The following is a 20,253-nucleotide window of genomic DNA, read 5'->3' on the forward strand; positions in this document are numbered from 1 at the left end:
CTGAAGTGTCACTACTGACTGATTTCAGAATGGAAATACCTCAATGATTCAATGAGGTGGCAAAGACCTGCCAAGAAGACCACAAGAAAAACAAGTAGTACCAAGAGATCCACCATAAACACCTGCAGATGGGAACAGGTCTTCAGATTCAGCATGTAAAGGAGCAAACTGAGTCCCTGAAAAGCAGCAAACTGAGTCCCCAACAAGGGAGCCTTGCTAAGATATAAAGCACACAAAGATCAACTGCTCATGTAACCTGCTTTGACAAGGAAGATTTGATTTCTTATCCTACATTAAGCTTTACATCAGGATATTTGGGCAAGAACAAGAAATGAGGATGTAACCTGTAGGTAAGAAGAAGATAATCTGAAGATCAGATAAATGAACAGACAGCTGCATCACCCAACATTAATCTTAAGCAGCTGCAGAATTTCAGCCACGTAAGTGAAATAAATGTGGATTTTAATACTCCTTAAAAGCATTTTATTTAGTCTCCTAGTTTTGCTCTCAAGTAAAATACATTTTTTTCTTTATTAATCTCCCTGAAAAAGAAGAAACCAGTTGCCTGGTATGCCAAGCTTCTTCCTGAAGTCAAACAGCACAGAGAGAGGAAGGGACAGGCTTGTTTAAAGTTCAACAGCACTATTACACCAGGTTCGAGTAAATAATTAAATAAATAAACAAGCCACACTTGCACCATCGTTTTCCTAGAAAGCCCCTTGCTAATTCAGCACTCCAGGGGCAACCTGAACAGGCTGCAGTAGAGTTTGTGACACCAGTCAGCTGGTTGGAAGCACGGAAATAACCCCCCAGGAGAATGTAAACTGGGCATGACTGCGACATTAAATCATATCCACACGTGGCAAAGTGGATTCATTTCTCCCAGGCCCACATCTATCCCAGCTAGCAGACTGCCTCTCACCACTGACTAGTTTCAACATGCCCAGCTGGAGAGACTTACGAAAGTAAACCCTGCAGTACTTTATTGTACCCACTTTATCGTGGGAGATAACTGAACGCTGCTCAATTAAACACCTGCACCTGGACCTACTTACACCCTGGGCATGTACTTCCAGAAGGGGCAGAGACACAGACTTGTGTCATTTCCAAATTTTAACAGCACATTAATTTTGCATGTTACCAGAAGGAAGACAATGCTGAATAAAGCTCTGCAATCCTGCCCAGCTCAGCTGCTCAGATTCTTGTATTGCTCCAACGTCACCTGCAACGAGTGAAAACTGATTTCTCAATTCTGATTTTTCTGAGGGTTGCAGCAGAGCCAGGGAAACTCTAGTATCAGGTTAAAGAATTACATGAGACTTCTCAAATATCAGTAAGTTCAAAATACAGTTTGTCCTTGAAATTTATGACCCATAACAGAAGAAGTTCAGAGCTGCTGGCAGGAACACTCAACTTCTGCTGTTTCGTAGCCCTGTACTTACTGCCAAAACAGGAAACAACTGAATGGAGCATCAGCATAAGAAAACAACCCAAGTTCCCTTCTTCTTCACATCCATCCCTATTCTTCCTCCCAGATACTCAGTCTGCTCCAGGAGTGCATCTTGGACACTACTGGAAGGATAGACTTTTGAAAGACAAAATGGCTTTTTTCTTGACAGCTGTTGTGCAAAAGAAAAGCTTTGCTATCTGTATCATCAAACAAAGTCAGTGCCAGGAAATAAACCACACTCTCATTAAAGTGTCAAGAGGTTCTAACTCAGTTACTCTTCTTCTCTAAGAAGAAAAATAACCACGGAGATGAGATCCAGATCTTGATTTGCCCAAACATTACAGGTTTCTACATAAAGAGTTTTGGTTTAACCTCATCTCAAACAGACTGGTGCATCTGACAGCCCAGATATCCACATAACTCCTAAAGGAATTCAGTCTGCTTAGCAAATTCAGACCTTAATTTGTTTGCAGCATAGGTTTTGTGTGAGTTTAAAAATGTGTCATTCTTGGCCTGTAGGGTATTCCAGGCTTCCCAGACTGACAACTGTGGTTATAAACAGAGTCCTGCTTTCCTAGCTACCTAATATTTTCATTCTGACATCTCACAAGCCATCTAAAAGGATTATAGCTTTTACAGAGCTACCACCACCAAAAAAACCCCAACAAACCACAAGGCTTTGCAGGCTTCAGGGAGGACAAAAAGACACAAAAACGGTAAATACCAGAAGGTAAGGGAGGAATGAGAAAAGCTTCTTCTCACACCTTTCCATAGCAAAATCAGATCACTGTGCTGCATAACCAAGGTATTTTCTAGAGTTTAGACAAGCTGCAAATGACATGTTTCAAACTGGAAAGGACTTGAAGGGTCCTTCAAGTGCAAGGGATGCACTTGAAAACACTGCAGATGAAATGGAACCATGGAATAACTTTATTTATACTCAAGAGTCCTCTACTCTCTTTCAGAGATACAGTTTAATAACCTCAGTTAACGCTAAGAAAGCAAGACTCTACTAATGCCATAAATTCTTGCATAATCCATTACCTCAGTTTAATCTTAAGATAAATGAAATATTTTGACTAATAAATAAGATAATCAAACGTAAGACTTGTTTCCTCACCAGGCAGCAGACTCGAGGTCTTACCAGTTAAAAGCTGGATGGACCTTTACAGATGCTTTTTCCTTTTCTCCCATTTTTTACCCCAATGCATGTGTCTGCTCTAAGGCTTTTGGTTCTGAACACATCCTGCTCTTCCACTTGCCTGGGCATGCAACTAAAAGAATACAAATTTTCAGAATATCTGGTGTTATTACTCCTGCAGTTAACAAGAAATTTGAAAAGCTACTAAAGAACTAGGTAGGACTAAAGAACAGAGAAGGACATTATCATCTTCTGCCTACAGAGATTCCAGGCAGCTGTTTGGTGTTGGATCTACTGTCACAGTTTAAGGCCCTTTAAATCAGTTGGGAAGACTATTAACAGGCTCATGTAATGAACTGCACAGAACTACTGCAATTGCCAAGAGCATTCAAGCACAGAGCAAGTTCTGTGGGTTTGAGGAATAACATCAGAAATGAATTTGAAAGCAACCAGCCCTGTGCATTTGAAGACCTGAAGTTTGACTCTTCCTACTAAGCCTCCAGGAAGTTTTTTGAAAAGACACTTCACTTCAGATTAAGACACACACTTCACATGCACTGAGCTGCAACCGAAACTTGTCTGTGGTGTTTGTGTCCTTTCACCTTTTCCTGGAAAGTATGTTGACTAAAAACCAGACAAACAGCACAGCACTTTAGCAGCTTAGCAGACAAACACCGCAGTCATTTCGCTCAGGACAAACATTTTAGAGAAACAAAAATAAAATTACAGATGTTAGATTTATTTTTTAAAAAAGAAAGGCCAACGTTTCAGCAGCTGTCTTATCAGCAGTTTAAACTCAAACAATTGCAGAGCTACCACAGCATTATTTTTAATCCTTTTGCAGATGACATGAGTTAAACACATCTAGATTACTAACTGTATTTTAGCAATCTTGGTCCCATTAACAAGACCAGTATTCCCTATGTACAGTGACACCTGCTCATCAATAACAGGCAGGACTTGTTAAAACACCAGAATTGTCAAAGAGAGAAGGGCAGGCTGCAATTCCCCAGTGATCTTCATTTTGTCAAGGTCATTTTCAAATTAAGGTACCATATGTGAGATAGAGATCAAATTGCCTAGCACATACCAAAACCAGCAGGTACCAGAGAAAACCAAATTCAGCAGGAGAGCACCATTCCAGCAAGGCCCTGCTCTAAGGGGACACATGCAGCTCCACCACGACACGGCCCATCCAAGCTCCCACAGCCATTTTCCTGTTGTGTTATGAAATTATCCATGAAAGCATATCACAAACCAGAGCTTCCAAACAAAGGGTGATTCCCCAGACACTCCAACTGGTATGATACACAGATCATGTTCCTTCCCCAGCACAGAGCACCAGCCCACTGCTAAACCAGAGGCTTGTCCTGGGAAAGGAGCTGAAGGTGGTTTAAAGTACTCCCAAAAGACCAACCACAAATACACACACAACCTCACCAACTAATTAGCTTTCCCTTCTGTCCCTAACTGAAACTAATTAGGGAGCATCCATGGAGCATCAGGGATTTTAGTTAGGAGTAAGGCCAGGATGCAGCCCTGGGGACAGGTACAGTACCTACAAAATACCCAAGACCTGAGCAATACCTGTGATGTGGGATAAACTGCCAGCTACTACAAAGTCATCATCTCTCCTAAATCCATCATTTTGCTTATCCAATAAGATAAAAAAAAAATTATTTGTCAAGCTCTGAGGCACTTTCTAGTTCTAATCCTCAAGGCAATCCTAACAGGTCAGAGGAAGAAAAGATTCCTTAAACAGTCTCCTAGCGGTGAGGTTGGATTTTTTTTTTCAGTTTGATTTTACATCCATACATTGAGCAGCAGGACAATTCCCTGAGTAAGGTCACAAGGATTTTTAACCCTGGCTTTAGCAAACAGTACAATGCTTCTTACACTTTCCAGCCTGTTCTGCAGCATTACTTTCTGTCAGAGAGATGAGGTTCCAACAGAAGAAAACAGACACCTCTCCTGAATGGTGCCACTGTGCACATTAAAGTGGTTACCACTAATGAAGACCAAGGAAGTTTACATTCCTACTTGAAAATAGGAAATTGTACGACCTCAGAAATTTTGGTGGGTGCTGAAAATGAATGTTACAAAGTAGGTGGAATGATAGGTGGCTACACAGAGACAATCTGACCAAAGTAAAAACTTCACCCATGTCAAAGAGGCCTTACAGCACTAAATGTGCCTGAAAACACAAAATCTGTCGTGAGAGTTCCAGACTTCTTCTTGTATTTACTTATCAAGCTCTTTACAAATTCAATAACTTGACTTGGCACCTCTTAACACCTCCTAAAACCACAGTCAATGCAATGAGTAATAGGGAAAGCAGGAGACACTCTGAGATTTATCATCAATTCATTTTTGTTATGCTATTAACACATCAGCATTTGCATGCAAAGGGAAAAGATGGGCTGAATGTGAGAACGTGCACACACATAACCCCTGGCTCATTAGAGACTCAGAGCTGCAAAAATATACTTTTAGGGCTTACAAAGGAAAATACCGCACATTTTTCACATCACTGTTATTGTCCTCTGAGTACCCAAATGTCAAGTCGGTTGTTGTTGTTGGCATTATATTCCAAAATAAACATTCACGTCTACTTGAACTGCTAAAACATTAAAGGGTTTCAATGAGGAGACAGACCAGTGACTTCAATCTGCTCTCTTTCTGAACAGCCACTCGTGTCCTCCCTCAGGAGTGGTGCAAACTGCCCCAGCTAAGGAAGTCCCCCCTGGAGACAGGCAGAAGACACCTCTTGGTTGCTGTAATGATGCTACTTGTGCTCTCCAAGCAGATTAGTTTTCATCTGGGATGCTCGAACTCATTAGGTTTCTAACTTAGGAGCCAATGTTCCTCACTCCCATTTCAGGAATCCAACCCCCTCACTGCAACCCCGGCAGCTGTGCTGGAACAATTATGGATTTCTCCTTGTGGAAGGGAGGTCATTTCTCTGAGCCATTCTTTTAGGCTCTGGTAGGAATGCTTTTGTCTCCCCTGGTCCCTCAAGGCAAGGGAAGAAAGCTTTAGACAGCTCCCCTACCCCATCATTAGCACTACAGAAAAAAGAACTGTCACTGGAAGGGGACAGGGAGCCAGGCCTGGGAATCCTGCACTCCCCTGGTGGTTTTGGTGAGAAACTTCCTAAATACAAAGGCACTTCGACATAATTGTCAATGGCCTATTTTCCATGATGACATAAAACCAGAAACAAAAGGATTCTTACTTAGGAATCAGAACTTCTGGAGTTTGCCTCATTTTTATTTTCTTGATTTGAGTTGGTCTGAAAGTCTCTCACCATTGTGAAAACAGGATTTTATGAATACAGAGCAAATCTGCAAGCCTCATTTTCTACCTCCACCACTGACTAAAACTAAACTCAAATCTTATCTAATGTTAGATGACAGAATAATCAGGTGTTCACAGAAGAAAATAGGAATTAAAATAGTTTTTCTAAGACTTAATTCTTATCTGGAGTTTAAGAAGTTATATATGCCTTTAGAAAGTAGTCAGTTCAAGCAGTTTTAGACACCAGCTTGCCATATGCTATGGTAAAATTAAACTGATTTTTTTTTAAAAGCAACAAATTTATGCATGAAGTAGGTCTATTCAGCACACACAGATTTTGAGGAATGGTTTTGTTCATCCAGTAATCTTTATTACTAATTATTATTTAATCTCCAATAATCTAAAATCTAAATCAAATTTGTCTCTGTATTTGACAAGGTCACCTCATGACTACAATGGGGCACATGTTCAGACCACATCAGTATTATTTTGTATTTAGAATACTATGGGGGAGGCAACAGCCATATTTCCAACTTTTTACTAATTCCACCAAAATTCTGCAAGTTATGAGCTTGTATGTAAAGGAAGTACTAAAACACACAAGAAAGGAAGTGGCAGGAATTGTTTAATAGGAAGTTGTGAACTCCACATTACCTATTAAAAAAAAAAAGGTATCCACATCTTATTCAGTGGTGAACTTCATTTCCTTGAAGACATTTGTACTGTACTTTGCTTTACTGGCTTTCTTGAGATGAAGTTTTCAAGCCAGGAGTGTGAGGGGGAAAACTGTATTTATTTAATATCAAGAACCCCTGTTCATTCAAAATGATGAACTCTATGTTACAACAGGTACCAGCTCCCTCCCAGGTAAATGAGGCTCCCTCCTGCATTCTGTTCCCTACAAATTAGGGTATAATATGAAATTCCAGCAAGTTCTAATCTGTGGCAAAAGGATATTTCCCCATGTTGGCCACTAGTAAGTACACAGGCAATGGAACCACAGCTTCATTCTGCCAAAGCATGCCCATTACACTGTTACCAAAAGCTTTTTATCATTTCTAACCTAACGAGATGCCAAGAGTTTAAAGGGAACATACAATTAACAGGATTGCACAATCCTTGTTCATGCCTCTACATGCAGGGAAAGGTCAAACTCAAGCTCTGCTCCTACAGCAGAACCAGGGAACAGTCATGCTTTTAGCAGCTTTGTTTTTCAGCAGACTGCCCAAATCCCTATTTGGGAACTTTAAGTAGCTCTAACTGCTTAACTACCATTCTCAGAAAGAAGTTATAAGTATCTTTTCTTAAGAAAGACGTTTGGACTGAAATTTGAAGAAACTCTCTGGATTACAGATTTGCATAAGCAGCTTGTTTCAGTTGGGATCTGTTTAACATGCCAGTTGCTGTTATAATCACAGATGCCCAATTCCCTGTACTTAGAATATTCAAATTTGGAAAGGAAAATTGTAGTGATGATTAAAAGCACACTGAATTCATTGAATGGTGCAACCTACAGGTTGCCAAGCTACTGCAATGCACACAAAAACCTGCTTAGAACAAACAGTACTGCTGAAAACAGATGTTAGATAAAGCAGAATTGGGATACTCCTGGTTTTTCACATGACTGTCTAATATGTGTTCAGGAAAGCAAGCTAGGTTAATATTAAATCTTACAGTGTTCTGAACCTGAGATGTTCAGCTCACAATCTGTGGCCCAAATCCAGTTTTGGGGGAAAGTCAAACACTGATGCCATTTCCTCACCCACAAACCTGACTTATGTGACTGTCATGTCATGGAAGGGCTGCAGAGGCCACGCTGGTTGATGAGAGGGGCAGAACAGACTGTCCAGCCCCACATGCTCCAGGGCAGAATGGCTGGACACCTCTGTTCTACACCAAGCTTTAAAAGAAGAAGTTGCTCTTAAGAGCAGAATGTTTACGCAACTACTTCCAGAGTAGTAAACTGTTCTAAGGATAAGAGAGAAAAGTCAATACTTTTTTGGAAAGAGAAACTTAACCCTTAAATATTTACAGCAGAGATGTACTGTTTACTGACATCCAGATGAATTAAGCTACTCAGTTCTGAGGTCAGTTCCTGAGCACTTCACTTTATTGACAGCCCTCCACACAGTAAAATAAAAATGCACATTAAGTCTTCAGTTGCAGTGGATCCTGATACTTCATTTTACTTATCATAAGCACAGTTTCTCACACAGGAAAGGTGAATAGAAGTATGTCTTCAGAAAAGACAATGTGTGAGAAAATCTACCTCATGCCAACAAGCCTGAGAGCTTCCAGCAGACAGACACAATCCCTCCCTTAACCCAAACCAGCCAGACCTTCCGTGCTAAAATGTATTCACTATTTTACTGGTGCTCCGAGTTGCAAAGTACTTCTGTAAGACACTGACAGAACCAATCCTGTGTTACTAGAGGTTGTTTAAACTGTCATTGCAGTGAGAGAGAGCTTTCACCTCCAGCTGTGCAGGACATCTTCTCATCTGAAAGCAACTGAGAGTTTAAAAAACAACTGTCAGTGTTAACAGGCACATCACATAATCAAGATAAGCGTTCACAGACATCCTGATGCAGGACAGATTAGCACTGTGCACCCCAGCACATGAAAAAGACTGCAAAACTCGACGAGCCAGGCCTTCAAAGGGCTGGTTAATCCTCCCCATGCTAATGAACCAGACTGCTGAGTGAAAGTCAGTTCCATGGATCAGATGAGATAAAAACAGTTTTGCCACTTAATGCATCTACTCATCCTGCTAGTTTAAAATAATTAAATCTGAGAACACCAACTGATTTAGCAAAGCCAAGCAACCATAATAACTTCTACCTCTGACAGTGACAGCAGCCTCTGTGGAAAGGCACAGCTCCCATTGCTTCCTCCATTCCCCCTTCCCAGCCCAGACAGAGCTGCACGAACCCACCACACCCCACGGCTCCACCAGGCTCTTGCTCATCATGTTCCACTTCCTGCCAGCCGGAGCCACTTATCAGTCTCGACTAAACATGCTTTGTAACTCGGTGTCTACCTCAAACCCTCATTTGCAGTCTTAGCACAGATCTGGAACATTTACAGAAAAAAAAAAAACCAGTATAAAATGCAATAAAATTCCAAACATCTTCAAGAAAAACCTTCATACTTACCACATCTCTTTCCATTCCCCACCCCTCAAAGACAGCTAACACTAAAGGCTTACGAGCTTTGGTCCACAAATAATGTTATCAACTATCAGAATCACACACAAGTGCTTCCTTTTACATCAACAGTGCTGAGGGCAAAGCGTTTTTACCAGAAGACTGGATTATTTTTCTCTAAGTATTCCAAGACGGGATTTTGTGTGTAGAGAGATTTATATGCAGAACACATTGTTAGCAAAGATTTTTGTACAAGAAAACCCTAAAAATGTAGATATTATTACATGAAAACAATAAATGAGTACCTGCTTCTAACTGGATAGCAATATTACCTTATTTATCTACTCTCAAAAGATAATAAGCACAGAGCAGTTTTACCACCCCAAATCCTTATTTCATGTGGTAGAGAACTCAGCAGAACAATGGCAAACAAGGAATTTCCTGCTGCCAGTCAGTGACAGAGAAGTCTCCTGTACACTGGACTATGGGGCACCAAGCAAAGCCTTGCCTGACGGGCTTGGCTCCAACAGAGGCTCCTGATGGTCAGCTTCACACGAATTATAAACATGAAATCAATGACAAATAAGACATAAGTCAGTCATTTTCACAAAGCCTTTCTGCTCTGTCTGCTTCCTGACAACCTTTAAAAAGACTGGTAAGATTAGACCTCTCCACTAATGCTCTCATGTCGGCTAATAAATCCAGGAACTTAGCAGCTGTAAAGATTTCACATATTTTCAACCTCCTGTTCCAATCTTTCACTTCTAGTGAAAACAAGATGAGTCTGGTGGACACAGAAGAAAGCAGCTCCAGAACCTGGGGGTGCCCGTTCCTGAGCCCTTCTCCAGAGGACGACAGAGCACCACAGGGTTTGTCCCTTGGGCTGCTCACACCTTCTCTTTCCCCAAGCCAACACTACCCGAGCTCACCACCTGTCTGTGCCTCTGCTCTCTGCTCCCAAGCCTGGCCACACTGCCACACGCTCTCTCCTGGTTTATCTCTGTGTGTTTAGGTGTGTCAGTAATCAGGGAGATACAGAAAGAACTCCTATCTGAAGGGAAATCATTAATGACCCAGCAAGGTAACAGTGCTCACTGCCAGCTGCTGCCAAACACCACTGCCAACCCCAACACTGTGTGTTTGGGGCACTACCAGCCCAAGCCCAGCTCGTGCTGTGATGTGCCAGGATCAAAGGGACGGGTCTGCTGGTTCACAGCACACACTGTCCTTCACACATTTCCTACCCAGCTTTGAAACAGCACAAGGGCAGATCTGCTCTGGTCCTGAAAACACTTCAGGCCAGTTCTGAGAAGGTTTCAATACTGGGAATGAAAACATATACAGGCTGAAACACGATTCTTGGTCATGACAACCTACAGTTCTGGGAGAAACTACAATTTACTGCGAAAATTCTCCACTGTCCAGAGTTTAAGAAACAAGTGACAATGTTGCTTTCCAATTTAATTAAACTCTTATGGAAATAAACAATAATATTTTCTAGAGCTGGGTGGCTGTCCACTCCTCCTCTCTTTACTGTTTAAAACTCCCCACTATTCTTCCATTTCTGGAATACTCAGAAATTTTGTCAAATGTGTCAATATGTATTTTAGCTGTTTAATAAGCTACGTAGTTTTTTTCCTGTTCTTGCTCCAATGACCCACCCTTTCCTTCTTTCCAAAAGAAGTTCCTCTTACTAAACCCTCTTGCTCATGTCAGTTGTGTTTTTCCTGTAGCCCCCACTTTTAGTCACTGATGGCTGTACAAATGCCAAGCAAGGACAGACAATTCCACACAAGGATGGCAGAGGTTTAGTCCTACTTCAAGCAGCTGCAATGACTGTACAGAAGACAGTGGAAAAACCAGGCCCCCCACAGTATAATGGAGTCGAGATCTTCTGAACTAGTATGGGTTATTTTTCCTGTCAGAAAAAGGAAGTATACTCTTCCTTAGTCAAAGATGCATTTTTAAAATAGATTTCACATTTTACTTCCTGCCATCACATTAAAAGGTCACACTGTTTATGCTACTGTAACCTGTTACTGTGGGATCAGAAATGCTATAAACAAGCAATTCTCATTCAAATGTGCACAAGGGAAGAAGGTTATGAGAACATTCCTCTCTCTGTGTAGAATACTTGTTCTAAATAAAAATAAAGAATCTGAGAAACAGAGTGTCTTTTGTAGCTCATAGCATCAAGTACTCCATGAATCAAGTACTTCACAGAAGCAGCATAAAATTCTGGGAACTTCAGATACAAGAAAAAGCACCTGAAAGACCACAAATAGAACAGTTACTTTAAGTTCAAAATAGTACTATGTAGTAGCATTTTTAACAAGTGATTATTTTAGTACATTAAGTACAGTGAGCTTTCAGCCCAGAGGGGAGAATCTCCTCTGCCTGCAGCGAGATCTGCCCAGCTCCACACTTGCCCCTGGTACAGCACCAAAGTTTTCTTATTTTCTCTGTCTACTGATGTAGAAACTGCTTCAACCTTCTTCTGAGGAGAAGAAAAAGACGGCACCAAACGATGCCAATCTGATTCAACCATCTCTTCGCAGTCAGTGAAACAGGTAAATGATCTTCATCGCTGATCTCTTCACCCTCAGGGCTCAAGGTGACTTTTGATCCCTTAAACCACATGTTCCCAAAGCATCCACAACAACCAAGAGCTGAGACAACTACAGAACTCCTAACAGAAGGAAAGGAGACATCCTCCATACAAAGGAGGAACCAAATTTCAGTTCCTACCAATGGAAACGGGCCTTTAACATAGGTATCAGTGTGTTATTTAAGTGAATTCAATGTGAGATTAATGCTGGATGCAGCAGAAAGGTGTTTTTATTTCTTCCATGAAAGATACACTCAACTAGGAGGTGGGACTGTCCAAGTATTTTTTTCATTCCAGAGACTAACAAATCAGCAACTAAATAAGGTACATGTTCAGTATCAGTGACACCGAAAGAATTCTGCTTAAAAGGACAGTGTAATTTATCATGCCAACAAGGACTGGGAGGAGACAGGAGCAGAGTATATGCTAAAAACAAAAGTCACTGGAGAAAAATATACAACAATTTGGAAGCAATCACATCTGACTTGGTGTTGATGATAAATACTTGGAGTTAAAAAACATACAGACTCTAGCTACAAGTTAAACCACAGACCTCTCAAGCAAGCTGGCTGGATTTATCTTGCTTCCACAAGTAGCTGCCCTTTACTAACTCATTACTCCACTATTTACTAATGCAAAACTTATGGAAACATAAGTTACTGGTTTATCAGCCCATATTCTAGGATAAAGTATTGTCCAACATGAAAGCACATGGAAAGAGAACCTACAGAATTAAAAATGAGAAAAAGAATTCATTAAAAACATTTCCAAAGGTTCCATATTATGCTAGCTGATTTTCCTTCCCAACAAGGACATCAGATTTTTCACTGCTGTTCTGTGAACCCTTTTTTCTTAAAAGCAGAAAGCACAAACTCGATTTGAAAGCAGATCAGCTATCACTACTAGCAGAATCACATGAATTTCCAAGAATCACTTTTATCACTTTTCCTCAGCACAATATGACAGGCAAGCTGTTGAATCTTCGCCATACTCAGCGTGGGTGAGAGAAAAAGCACAGCTAAATGCACAGGGGTTGGGGGAAAAGGAGTTGGCTTTTGTACGACATCAGCTACAAAGGGAACACACAAAGGCACTTGGATGCTCTATCAAAGTGCCTCTCCCAGTCAAACCAGCAAGGGCATGTCTGCTGGCACTAGACTGAAAAAAATGCTTCTTGTGCAAATCAACATGAAACAAGTTGACCAATGACTAAAACAAACCCCCAAACCCCTCAGTGGTAAGTGGTGCACGCAGCCAAGCTCAGAGAGCAGATCGAGTCTCTATTAATTATGAACGTTGCAGAGAAGTGGTTTCTGCATTTTCATGAACTCACTTCTTTCAGAAAAACTCTCACTGGAGCTGCTTTCCTCTGACACTGATGCTGGGCACACTTTCACAGAGGTGCAGACAAACGTTCCAGTCTAATAGTTTTAGTCTAGTCTAATATTTTAAAAATAATGAAGTTTTAAATGTATGCAATTCTGTAAAATGTCTGAACGCTGACAGTGCTTCGCCTCAGCACTGCAGACGACACCAAGCCCTGGGCAAGGCTCTGATGTTTTGTGTCTTAGTTTGTGCTGTCCTTTTTCCAAATCAGTATTACAGAAATAAGCAGAATCAAGTAAACTTTAATATGAAATTGCTGGGAACATTCTAACCACTCCAGGTAAGGGGCTGGAGTTTGTTTTGTTTATTTTGCTAATTTGGTAGGTTTATGGTACAATATTAAATTTTCAAACATTTATCCATTTGTTGTTAATAAGCCTCCTACTCAAGTCACATTTTGAGAAACTTTCCCTCTGTGTAGGGAACTTACCCCTTCCATGCTGGATAACAGGCCTTTGATTTAACAGAGAATAACAGAATAAACAGCCTATGATGCTGAATTGTCTGAAGCATTACAGGAGCTGACCTTTCTGTCACACTCATTTGCAGGTACCTAAAAAAACCCCAAACACACAAACCCCCAAATCCTAGTAGAACACTCCTTAGGATATTACTAGTGACAGAATACTGATACTAAATGCAAGTATTCTGTTCCTTCACCTCTGTGTTACAAAAGGGCATGAAAGCTAAAAAAAAAAAAAGCTATCACTCCACTGAATATAAATATCATTTTGCATATGTGGAGACTGAAGGAAAAACTAGTTTATTTAACTATGGGAAAACAAATTCACTGGCATTATCTGGTGGCTGAAACAACCCCCCCAATCTCACGTTCAGGGGAGCACAAGCAATGACATGACTTCAAGCTTGTACCTTTTCTTACAGGTTTTGTATTTTGTAAACTCTTACCTCCTTAATTTTCTTTTATGTCAAAGATGTCCACTTTGAAGCACACGTGAATTCTCAATTTTAAGGAATCACTTAGTATCCTCAGGTATATAATGAGGCTAAATTCACAATCCAAACAGATAAGTAGTGACACTGATCTCAAACCTGATAATTCTCATGTTTACAAGAAAGTAGCAGTGATATTTCAGGGTAAACCACAGCTTACACAGTCTCAGCTAAAGAGAACCCTTGGAGAAAGTCCATCTGCAAAGTATTACAAGAAAAGATTTCATTTTAATGTTTAGTTAACCATAGGATGAACTGTTATTTCAAACCTACCCAGAATATTTAGAGAGTTATTTTAGTTTCAAAAATACTTGGGTCTACCACTACGACATTTTATTCTCTGCTTACAAGGGTTATTTCTATTTGAATTTAACAACATTTGGCATGTGGCCAACACTGCTTTCTCCTTAAGTTTTCTTCTATACATCTGCCCTTCGAGCACCCAGAGAAGGAGGAATAAGTACCATGTGGAAGAACCTACTAACACCACAAACCCCTTCTGGATGTGCTCAGAAGCAGGTGGAGCACTGTGTGCACACTGTACCATTTCTGGGTTTTTTAGCTAATGATAACCATAACAGGCTTCATTTTTCTATGTTCTACTTTCAGCATGCTATCAACAGAAGATCTGGGTTCAAATACTTAGATTTTAGGCTCTGAAAACCAAGCAAAACTAAGCATCTCAGCAGCCCCACGTATCAGGACTTGCCCAAACTCACATTTGCCAGCAGTAGACACAATTGGCCTTGACCTGAAAAAGTCTAGGAAAACCGTAGCAGTGCTCTGATCCAGTCTTAACAGCACAAAATGTGCCATCACCAGCAATTCAACAGGAACTCTGGTTTTCAGGGGAGGGTGCTGGCTCTGGGAACCACAGAGACTCTGCTACTCTATCCCTGTTTGCCCCTCCACAACAGGTATCAAAATTCAGTGGCTGAACAGCCTGGAAAACACGGAATATGTCTGGTTTATTGAAGGAAAAGAGACTCCCTGCAACTCTCAGTTCTAAACCAGCTTTCCATAACCAGAGCCAATTACACTGAGCCTCGGATGAATCAACAGAGCACAAATTAAGCAGTGGCAAGGCACTGCATGCAGAGACCTGCACTCTGCAGCAGCAAGAACTGGCAGAATAAAGCCCAAAGATGCATTCATAATAAGTCATGCTCATGCCTCAATTTATCTGCTGCTCAGCACCAGGGCAAAGCAGTAACCCAAATGCAGCAGGACAACATCTGAACCCTCCCGCAGCTCGTAAACCAAAAACACTTGTAGGACTTCCTGCTCACTGACTTTAAATACACAACACAACCACACTAGTACAAGCCTACAGGGTCAACCATTTCACAGTTTACTTGCACCATCAAAACCTATCTACATATTCTACAAATATTTCCCAGAGACAGTGAATATGTTAAAAACTTCCCATGCCTTTTCTCTCTTCACAGAGAGATATCCAAATGTCCACAAACCCTTTCTGTCTTCCTCCCATCGTCTGAGGAAAGCTTATTAATTTTCATAATGTGGAGTATTTTAGTTTAGCTTGGAGAGGGGGTTGGAAAAACTGACATTCACGTTCATATTTGTTTAGAATACCCTCAAAAATTAATAAAGAAACTTAGAACAATTATGTGTCTCTTACAGGCCTCAAACCCAACTCTTAACTGCACTTCAGCTTTCCAGAGTTCCCAGCAGCATAGTTAGTTCAGGATACCCACTTCCAAATATATTTGAAAATGCAGACTATGCCCAGTTCTTTCTTCCTTTATATTCTACTAACTATAAAAATTAGAAAAGAGTGCACATTTTAGTTTCATTTTGTTACCTTCACACGGAAAACTTTGCATGAGCTGTCCCCAAATGTCAGCTCTGCCTCTCTCCATAGTGCATGGAATCCCAGTTGAATGGCAAATAATTCAGAGGTATTTTTACTGTTCCCGATAAGCACATCAACATTAATATCATTGGCCAACATACTAAAGTCAACATACTCAGTTTATATAAACACAAGAAGCAACCCTACCTGTATTTGAGGGTTGTGTTTTTAAGATAATATCTCATCCTATCACACTGTGTGAGAAGTTAGAAACTAAAATACCTCCGAAAATTCCGAAAGACTTCTGCATATAAAATTGCTGTGAAAATGCAGGTTGCACTCACTGTGAGTAAATGAAAATCAAATGTTGCTTTGATATTCTGAACAAATATCTACCTTTTTCTCACCTGCTCTAACAGCAAGCCTAAACTGTGTTTTTCTTAGCTTTGGGCTATGGGTTTTTTGTTGTGACATCTGCAGAGCGAATGCTTTTCATTCCAACAGATAGTTCTGATGATATTTATGCAGGGTGGGTACCATTCACTTACCCCTGAGCACTTGTTTTCTGTTGCACACCTTTAGCACGTGGCAAAGCTCACCTTTAATCACGTTTCTTTAACTTACTGTTTTATGGAAGAGGATTTGAATTTGAATGGGCCTTTCTTATGCTTAGATCAGGTGTTATTTTATTAATTATCTTCTAAGTATGTTTCTCTAAAATACAAGCAACAGCCAGAGCCTGAGCAGTTCTTTTTATCACTTAGGTCCCTGAACAACCTTCACAGGATCTCATGGCTCATAGTTCTTGTAGCAAGTAAATCTAGAAGAAAATAAAGGGACAAGAATGGGTATTAAAAAAACAAAAAAAAACTCACCCCAAAACTAAAATCAAAACCAACAAAAAAAAAATAAATCACCAAACCAACAAAACACGAAGAAGTTCATCACTGTTCACCCTGTTCTGACCAGCTGTCGTGGAGAATGTTCCACTACACATGTGGTGCCCAAGTCATGTCATCGCAAAATCACCTACACGAGGTCTTAATTTTGAAATGTTTGTGTCCCCATCCTGTGATTATTTCTGCTGAAAAATAAAAAAAAAGTAATCTAAATTCTGTTCTGTCACAACTGTACTATCATAGCTGAACACGGCTTCCGCTCGTCCAAAAAACAACAAAAAAATAGAAGCTGGGACAATTTTAACCCTTCTAAGTCACGTGGCACCCAGACAAGCCTCCTTGTAGCCATACCTTCAATTAGCTTCACCTCCCTGTAGTATTCCTGACTCCTCCTCCAGATGCTGTGCAGCTGTGTATCTCTAGATAACAGATTTAGCCAAGAGCAAGAAGAAGAGCCTGTTGGCAAATTGCATTATGTTCACTTGGATTACTGGTGAACATTTCTGGATTTCAGCAGTTACAGTCATTAACACCAGCTACCAGAAGCCTGTGGTACAATGAACTTGGGGGGAGGCTTTTTTTCTGCACCAATAACATAGATTATTCTACTTACTGCATTCTTCAGGCAAAGCCTGGTATTTGTAGGAAAACTGCTTTGTTAATGTCACAGCCCAGACATCAAAAGCACGGATTATAGAGAAGCACATTGTTCTTCCAGATGTACATGACCTGCCAAGATGTCATTTTCAACAGCTGATTTAAAAGCAGGATACAGCTGAGAAACTGAATTTCATGACACAGATGTACATATTTACTAATCAATCTCAGGGAAAAAAAAAAACCAAGTAAAAACCCCACCCACTGTGCATATCAATAGTTGGATACAAATCAAAGAATCACTTTAGTCCTTTTATTTTTTTTAATTGAATTTCAATCCTGAATCAAAGCTCATGCTGTGCCACACTTGAGGCAAGCTACTGAGTCACATCATTCAAAGAGAGTAGGACAAAAATATCACTGAATGCTGATCCTTCACAGAAAATGGCCCATTCCCTCATTCTCCTCAGATACTTCATTTCTGTAATTAAATTGTACCTGTAGAATTAGACCTCTTCCATTACAAAGCTCTATTACTCAAAATCATTTCCTGAGTACTAAGCCTGCAACACACCAAATCGTCCAGAACAGTTCAGCAAAAACATAACGTCATATATCCACATGACTTTCAACTGATACAGTCAGCAAAGCACAGACACTCTGCAGGGAAGGAAATATAAAAAAGGGACCTTCTGAAAAGCATGCTCAACATTTCATGCTTATTCTCTAAATGTCAAACAACTGAAGACGTTCATCCTGCAAGCTATTACTTTTAAAACTTGCCTTCTGTGATTCTGAAACTCGAGTCCATTTATTTCACTTTTATACAACTTCACTCCTTCTTTTAGAGGTCTATCACCAGAGAAATTCATACTGAAAGGAAGCAAAGCTCAACTTCTTTGTTGCAAATATGAACTTCAGCTCATTAATTTATGTAATATACCAGCCTAAACATTCAAATGGATGTTTAAGTAATGCTGCCTGATCTGACTGAACACATCCACTCAGCCATTCATGTACTTCATCTTCTCTTAAACTTCACTTTAGATACACGTGTGAAGAACTTTTAAAGAAAAAAGCACTAATTTCTGTGGCTCGTATGTGAAACCGGATCCAGCAGCCAAATATCCCTGTGAGCATTCACGTTTGCTACACAGGTGTTTTAAAATGTCACAAAAAATCTACATGCAGTAAAGGACATAACAAAAAACCAGTACCAGCCAATTGCACAAGTATTGCTAACATGCTGCTTTAGCCTCTGTTCTACGATTAAGGTGACTGCAAAGCTCGGTGCGTGAGATGCTGCCCATCACTGCTTTTCTGTTCCAAAACAAAAGGCAAACCCTACAGATTCCCTCCCCCGCGGCTCGGAAAGCGCAGTTCTAACAGGCTGCTGAGGACTGATGTCCGAGCTGGGCTCCAAGCGGCGCCTGGACGAGCCCGGAGCGCGGCTGAGGATCCGGCCGGGGCAGCTCCTCCCGCTCCGGGCCCGCGGTGCCCGCCCGGCCGGGGGTCCCGGGGAGCGGGGCTGTGCCCGGGGGCAGGGGCGTTCCCCGAGGGGCACGGCGGGGCCTCCCGTGCCCCCCGGCGGGGCTGAGCGGGGCAGGCACCGAGGGCGCGGGGGGCGGCGGGCAGGGCCCCCGGCCGGGCAGGGCAGGGCAGGGCAGGGCGAGCCCCCGGGGCCGGGGCAGCACCGGCGGCGGCACCAGGGAGAGCGTGCGGGAGCGCTCCCGCTCGGCGCGGGGCAGAGCCGGCCGGGCGCTGCCCCTCACCTGGTAGATGGCGGCCCAGCTGGCGGCCTGGTCGAGCCGCTGGAACTCCTTCTCGATCTCCATGGCGGGGGCCTGGCCCCCCGCGCTGCTCCGGCAGCTCCGGCTGCAGCTGCTGCCGAGGCCGCGGCGGCTCTGCCCGGCCCCCGCCCTCCCTCCGCCGCCGGAACTGCGCACCCGCCCCAACGACGCGACGTCCGGGGCGGTGGGGCCGGGGCAGCGCCCGCCCCGCGGGCCGGGGGGCTCCGGGGGCAGCGCCTTCCCCTCGGGCCCCGAGCGCCGCCCCCGCGCCCCCGCCCGAGCCCCGGGCAGAGCGGCCCCGGCCCGGCTGAGGGGCCGCAGGTTGGAGGCGGCAGCGAGGACGCAGCAGATCGGAGCCATTCGGGCCCCAGGCCGGGCCCCCTCTGGTGTCTGAGCCGGGGGGAAGGGCTCGAGTCGAGTGTTCAAGCGGCGGCAGGAGGGTCGGAGTTCTTTTCAGGTTCTCCTGCGGCCGTTTGGTTGCAGAGGAAGGGCCGTCAGGAAACGGGCGGAGTGGTGGCAGTGCCTGATCTGGCAGTGCAGGGCGCTCGGATGGGAGTCCATGTGCTCACTTAGAGATGGGAAGACATTCTCTCTTGCTGCAGTCAGATGGAGAGATTTTTCGCTCTTACACAATCTGCAGAATGAAATGTATTTTTGTCAGTTGGCCCATACCCTGTAATTTAAAGGAATGCCACAAGCTCTGTTGGCGTTTGCTTGCTTGTCCTCGGCTCTTGGATTCCTAATCTGAAATGGCCATTACTATCCAGGTGCTATAGTTCTATCACAGGAGGGAAATGTGTCGTTCTACCCCATCTTTTTCCTAAGACCATTTATTTCCAAATGAATGTAGCCTACACATCTCAGAGAGCCAACGTCCTTAATCCTGAATTTCAAGTCCAGATGATCCAAGCATATGGACATAGTTAATCCCAAGTACAATGGTAGAGCATAATTTGTTTCCCAAGCAAGGAATTTTACTCCTTATGTCAGACAGCTTCTGTTTGTTCCACGGCTGTTTGGAACTGCCTTTTGGAGCACACAGTTACTGAGGGCTGGTGCCACACTTGGTACCTCTGCAGCAGGAATGCTGACCCAGAATAAGGTGGTGAAAGCGGATTTGTAGGATCGACACTTTTCATGAGAGAATTCAATTATAAATGCCCTAAGCA

The 20,253-nt window shown here is 42.3% G+C and overlaps 1 protein-coding gene across 1 annotated transcript in view; it reads right to left on the reverse strand.

Moving 5' to 3' along the window:
- PTPN1 (protein tyrosine phosphatase non-receptor type 1) overlaps positions 1-19,232 on the reverse strand; it is a 33,753-nt gene extending 14,521 nt beyond the window's left edge. Inside the window, exon 1 of the mRNA XM_064674222.1 lies at positions 19,067-19,232. Within this exon, the coding sequence (XP_064530292.1) occupies positions 19,067-19,129 (63 nt within the window). The 5' untranslated portion in view covers positions 19,130-19,232. The remainder of the gene's footprint in view (positions 1-19,066) is intronic.
- Between the last annotated feature and the right edge of the window lie 1,021 nt (positions 19,233-20,253).

The sequence above is a fragment of the Pseudopipra pipra genome, chromosome 17, assembly GCF_036250125.1.
Source record: "Pseudopipra pipra isolate bDixPip1 chromosome 17, bDixPip1.hap1, whole genome shotgun sequence".
Taxonomy (NCBI): Eukaryota; Metazoa; Chordata; class Aves; order Passeriformes; family Pipridae; genus Pseudopipra; species Pseudopipra pipra.